Source organism: Erythranthe guttata, chromosome 4 (genome assembly GCF_056151865.1).
Source record: "Erythranthe guttata isolate IM_541 chromosome 4, IM_541, whole genome shotgun sequence".
Classification (NCBI taxonomy): Eukaryota; Viridiplantae; Streptophyta; class Magnoliopsida; order Lamiales; family Phrymaceae; genus Erythranthe; species Erythranthe guttata.
Window position 1 is genome coordinate 12,369,143 of NC_142536.1, and position 6,447 is coordinate 12,375,589.

The 6,447-nt window shown below is 31.4% G+C and overlaps 1 protein-coding gene across 1 annotated transcript; it reads right to left on the reverse strand.

Annotated features, from left to right (window-relative positions):
- Positions 1-4,251: 4,251 nt before the first annotated feature.
- On the reverse strand, positions 4,252-6,206 carry LOC148771150 (uncharacterized). Its single transcript, XM_088817661.1, has 3 exons — positions 5,178-6,206; positions 4,838-5,072; positions 4,252-4,758 (listed from the first exon to the last, which is right to left on the reverse strand). Exons 1-3 carry the CDS (start codon positions 5,703-5,705, stop codon positions 4,277-4,279), a joined length of 1,245 nt encoding a protein of 414 aa, XP_088673787.1. The 5' UTR covers positions 5,706-6,206; the 3' UTR covers positions 4,252-4,276.
- Between the last annotated feature and the right edge of the window lie 241 nt (positions 6,207-6,447).

The following is a 6,447-nucleotide window of genomic DNA, read 5'->3' on the forward strand; positions in this document are numbered from 1 at the left end:
TGAGTGACTCTCATTTGTTCCAAGTCTCACATATATACATACAAATATATATATATATATATATATATATATACCTCCTTTTTTAGAGATCAATGTTTTTCTTTAGCTTCACTTAAAAATGTTAAACAACATATGTAGTTTCTAAGGTATTAGTTCCAACATTAATCTAAATTAATAATTTAATAGTACTCGTATTGTAGTTGGTTCGCAATTAACAATAAAATACTATTTTATCATGTCTTGCACAATTATAATTAATAATAACAGTGTAAGTTCATGTGTCCTATTAATTAATTGCAACAATAAAAGTTCAAAAGACGAATTAAATAGATAAATGTGAAAAAGAAAGAGGAAATCAACATAATTTGGATCGCCAAATTAAATTATAAAGTTTCATAATTCTTTTTATTAAGGTCATTGTGTTATAGTTCCATGACCTGGATTCCCATTCTTATTGCGGATTGCTCATTTATTAATCTATCTTCAACAATTATAATTGCACGTACAATAGGTCTTAACATGGTCACTCTCAAATTTACAAACTGAATTTATCAAATTAGAATAACCAGAAGACACACAACTAATAATGCAAGAAAATTGACTATTTACATCACAATTTTGATCCTTGTGTAAATCTATCGAGCAAGTGCCACCAAATGTAGGGGTACTCTTTTTCCTTGTGTTAGGCCCACAAGGTTTTAACGAGGCCCCCTTTTGCCTATATTTAATGGAATAATAAAATCTTTTTGGCCAAAAAAAAAAAAAAAAAAAAAAAGTGCCACCAAATGAACCTACACTATTCAACCAATTCAATAAGTAAAATAAGCATTAAGAGAATGTTAGATGTGAAGGTTTGTAACACTAATATTACATGAAAGAAATATTATGGTGAAACCATTGGTAGAATCTCAAGTATTATATATGTAAAATTATAATATATCATAGACTTTTTATTATGACACAATATTTTAATGTATACTAAGCATGTTAAAAGGGTTGACTTGAGAATTCTTGTACCCAACCAGAGTTAAGTAGTTGAGAATGTCCAATTAATTTATACATTTTTATGTAACTAAAAGTGAAAATGGAGATTTTTGGGGATTTATTCTAGTATACCTCATATATATGAAACTAGTTACATGTCAAATCTATACCTGAAATTAGAGTGCAACTAATAATCATGTTGCAATTTTGAATCTTGAAATAAAAATTGTTCCTTCCTTCAATGAGTTTGACAAAAGATATGAACAACACACTTCACCTTTTGCCCTATTTATATATTCAAGTGACATTGTCTTTAATCTAGATGAAGGCTATATTTTATTCAAATACGCTATATTTAATTATGATTTTGAAATTTTATAACGAATTTTGGCCATAATTAATGTTGCTACTATATTTTCAATTATTTTTAAGGTTGGCCAAAATAAAGAGTTTCCATGTATTAGTGATACATTATTAGATTGTTAATATTTTTTTCATAATTATAACAACCACTTTTTTAAATAGTACAATTTCTTACGTATTGCATATAGATTATTTTTCGAACATAATCATAAATATAATTATTAAAATCCATTTCATTGAATAGAAATTGGAATGGTGAATATAAAAGATACATTGCTAATATGAAGTTTGGTTGTGTGATTTTATAGGTATAATAAAACGACTTGGTCATACTAAATATGGCTACTATATTTCAAAATGTTTCATTTTTCCTTCCGTAAATTGTTTCCATATATTCTCTAAAAACGTATTTCCATATATTATTGGTACATCCAAAGATTGTTTAAATCTCTTTAGATTTTAAACAAAGTTATTTATGTTTTTTTAGGGTGCATTTGGATGAAGTCCATCCAAATGGACCCTCATATTTTTAACTAAGAGTTCTTGGATTAGTAACAATTTTCACGTACTGCAATTGGAACATTTTCTGCATATAAATATGAAAATATTAGTTTGTTCTCCATCAAAGCTAATTTTTGTAGCTTAAAGTCATTGCTGATATTTTTTATTGGAGTAAAGTTCCAGGCGCGAATATTTCTATTATATGATTTTTGTTATTTATGAAAAGACAGTTGCAACCTTATATATAGTCTTACTTACATATAAATGTTTCCCCAATTTTATTTTCCTCCATCGCTCACCACATTTTTTCTCTCGATATGAGAAAAAAATGAAAATTGTTTATAATATGGAATGGCGGCCACTCTTTGATTCATTTGGAGCTCTATGTTGACGCCGCCAGAGGACGACCGAAAACTACTGCTGGTGGTAATACCTACACGTAATGGCACGTATCGCACAAGTAACAATGTGGATTTTTAAGTCCAAGTATCGATCACACAGAGAATATTTAACTATTTAATTCTAGATGCTAAATCCTACCAACTGTTATCAAGTCCACCCTACACAGTCGACTTTAGAGAAAATAAATTAAATTAAAATAAACTAATTAAAGCAAATTAAAAAGAACAAAAGAAATAAACAAATTAAAAACAAAGAATTAATCAGCGAAAGCAAGCCTAGAATTTTATTCTCCCCCCCTATGTGATTATTACTCCCCCAATTCCTTCAATTATGCAAGTAATTAACTCGGATTATTAACCTGAGATGCTATTACTGTATTTCTACGCAATTAATTCTAGAACACAACATTAAGCACAAATCTCAATAATGGCTACCTATGAGATTAACTATATTCCTGTGTTAATACCACAAAGGCTCTTCTACCACGGTTCTAATTATTAAACCGATCTTCCGATTCATGCGATTAACAATAACACAAAAGCAAATAAGGTGATCAAGTTCATGCACTTAAGAAAACAAGTAGAAGAATAATATGGAATTAAAACTTGCATAAAATCATAGAATTGGGTTCATAAATCCCACATAGGGTTCAAAATAAAATCCTATAAATAAATAAATTAGCTACTCATGATCAAAGTAAAAACGCAAGTAAAATAAATCATAGACGATAAATCTATGCTTGGAGTCTTTGACTTCTTCGTCTTCGTTATTGCTTCTTTGCTCTTGAAATTGCGTAAAAGATTCATCCCCAATTGTGTGCTTGACTTGGTCATAAATAGGGTGGATAACTTGGAGAAGAAGGTAGTTTCCTTGTGTAGTTAGAATTCCTTTACTGTGCTTCTACACCTTCTCGGACGGCCGTCTGGATTTTCAACTATAATTCCGGACGGCCGTCTCAATTCCAGAGACTTTATTCTTCAACAGCTTAAATTCGGACGGCCGTCTGAGATTTAAGTGTATTTCTCAGACGGCCGTCTGGGCTCTTATTCTTCAGGTTTTTGACTTCTTCACTTTTCGCCCATATTTTCTCCTAAATTGCAGTTTTCACCCCCTATCTATCCAATTCTTCAGTTTGTACCTAAAACACAATAAATCAATATTTTAAACACCAATTATCAATAAAAACACACCAAAAGCTCCAATAAAAAGGTACGATTAAGTGTAAAAATATACACTTAACAACTACCGCACTCTCAGTACCAACTGAACGTGACTAGAAAAATGGCAAACTGCTCCACTGCCAAGACTATGCATATTGCGGCGACAACATGATTTTCTGATGGAGGTTCTTCCCGATGGTTTAATTTTGATCGTGGCTTCAACTTTTTCCAAACCATGGTAATTGTAAAATTTTATATTTCAAATTTTGTTGTGTCTGATACAAACATTATATTTTAGAGAAAATTTTGACTGAGATTTCTCATTTGTAATTTCTTATGTCATTTTTCGTAATCGTAAGGAATTTTATGTATTTTCTCATCTCAAAATGGTTGATTTATTTCCGTCCGATTAAGGCTCCGTTTGATAGGATTAAGTGCTTAATGCTGAATGCTGAATAAATATCAGAATGGGTAAGAGCTGTGTCTGATTGCTGAATGCTGAATAATTAAGTTCATTTGATAACTGAATATCTGTAATGTCTGAATACTGTAATTTTCCTGATATACCCTTGTATAATTCTGAAACATTATTGTTAATTAAATTTGATTAGAATATATGAATAAACATATTTTTTTAGCATGATTTACTTTAGTAAATTATAAAAATTTGGCGGACATTACATATCTTGATATAAACTATAATATTTAACATAGACAAAATATAAATTTCAAATTTTAAATTCAAACGACTAATAAAAATAAAATTCATAAATAAAAGCAGAGAAAATATAAAAATACATTAAAGTAATTAAATTTGGCAGAAAAATATTAATTGCTAAAATTAACATGAAAAAAATTAATAAATTCTAATTGGTCCTGGTTCCTCCAGGCATCAATCGGGTTGCTATCTCATCGCGCACATTTGCCATGTATTGCATGTCTTCGTCCCCCCACCATGGCCCAGTAGTTGTACCATCATTCACAAGGTTTTGCTCATCCTCATTCGTACCGTCAAATGGCATATTAGGTTGATCAAACTCCTCAAAAAGTGTATCACTTATACGCTCTTTCCTTATAAAATTATGCACCGCAAAACAAGCAATCACTATATTTCTCTGCACATTAAACGAAAAAGGGGCCATTTTTTGTAAAATCGAAAATCTTTTCTTCAGAACTCCATAAGCTCGTTCGATAACATTTCTTAGTTGAGCATGAGCATGGTTAAATCTTTCTTCTTTAGTTAAAGGACGCCTACGACGATAATCTCCTAACCAATATCGTACATTACGATATGGAACCATAAATCCTCTAGTATGTGTATATGCAGCATCACAAAGATAGTATTTACCTGTAACCATTATAATTATAAAGTAATATCAAATTTAACGTATAAATATTAAGAATTTAGTTTGAATTTAAATTAATACCAGGTGGAGGCCATGGAAACCCGTTTCTTGGATCAGCAACTGTATCTGTTAAGACTCTTGAATCATGTGTTACCCCTTCCCAGCCTGCCCAAACGAACGTAAAAATCATATTAAAGTCGCATATTCCTAAAATATTTTGATAACATTCTCCCTTTCCTCTACCCCTATACATAGTCTGCTGTGAAATTGGAACAATGGCAGGTATTAATGTTCCATCAAGTGCACCAACTGCTCCCTACATTTAAATAAAATAAAAAATGTATGCAAACATTAGAGAATTTACAAATCTAAAGAAATAAAATAATGACAAAAGAAATATACAATGCACAAAAACATCTACCTTAAAAATGCGGTTTAACCTCCTAAAACTTGCTGACATGTTTGGATTTGGGTCAAATGTTGTGGGTACTATTACCTCCCTTGCCATATTCATCATTGCACTCAACACTTCGTGAAAACACGCATGAACTGTTTGTGAAGAGTGTTGAAATCTACGCTTCACCACACGAAGACGCTTATTATGCCCAATAATCTGCAAGAACATTGCCATTTTTTCTTCTACATATATGTGTATACTATCATGTAGCCACCCTCTTTGTCTAAAATGCATGCTCAAACGAATATACGCAATACGAGACATGCGCATTAAATCCATACATTGTGTGTCTGACCCAGACAATAGCTCTAACGTGTAAGCATGACCCGACAATGCTGAGTTGTTATCTATATTTCTTGGTACACGCATTAAATGTCGCGGTCGAATTTGTGTGTACCAATAGATCATCATCAATATCATAATCTCATAAATTTCCATATTTAACCTGTTAACATAAATGAATAATGCAATTAAATATTTAAGAATCAACATTTCCTAAGCAAATAATTAAATCATAAAGAGAATCCAACTCACAAGGCAAATATAAAACAAAGTCTATCATTATTAAAAACAAAAAACACGCAAAGTTCATAACTATTGTACGGAAATTTAAAAAAAAAATCAATAAAAGTAAATACTACTGAAGTCTTAAAATTAATTTGCATAAGTCCTTGCAAGTTAAAATTCAAATCCCATATTTTGTCCAATTCTTTTAATCCATACTTTCAGAACGCCCACATTATCCTTAGGAAACGCCATCCAAGCTTCTCTATGTCCTGCGCAACTACCAAATATCACAACAGCAGACACATAAAAGATGTCTTCTTTATCCCATCCAAGTTCATCCAATTTAGCAATGCAATATGTAACTGACGGTCCACTGTTATTTTTTATCATTAACTTCAAAGCAGCTGACATCTCTTCTATTAAGTTATTATCACTAGACGAAGGTCGGATCTTTTTCTTTTTCTTTTTAGGCTCTTCTCCTCGTGAGTGATGGTTGGAATCATTACTCTGAGTGTCTGTGTGGTAGGGACAAAATTTTCATCTTCATCACCAAACAAAATATCTTCCATGTCATTTTGTTCCGCATTTCGAACAGTTGAAGAAAATGAGCTAGTACCAGGATTTGGGTCTTGGGAACTAGGACCCCAAGAATGAACCCCTGTAGCAGTGGTTCCATCAAATAGTGCTCTACCAAGGTCAGGATACGGTAAGGGGGCAAGTCTTTAAC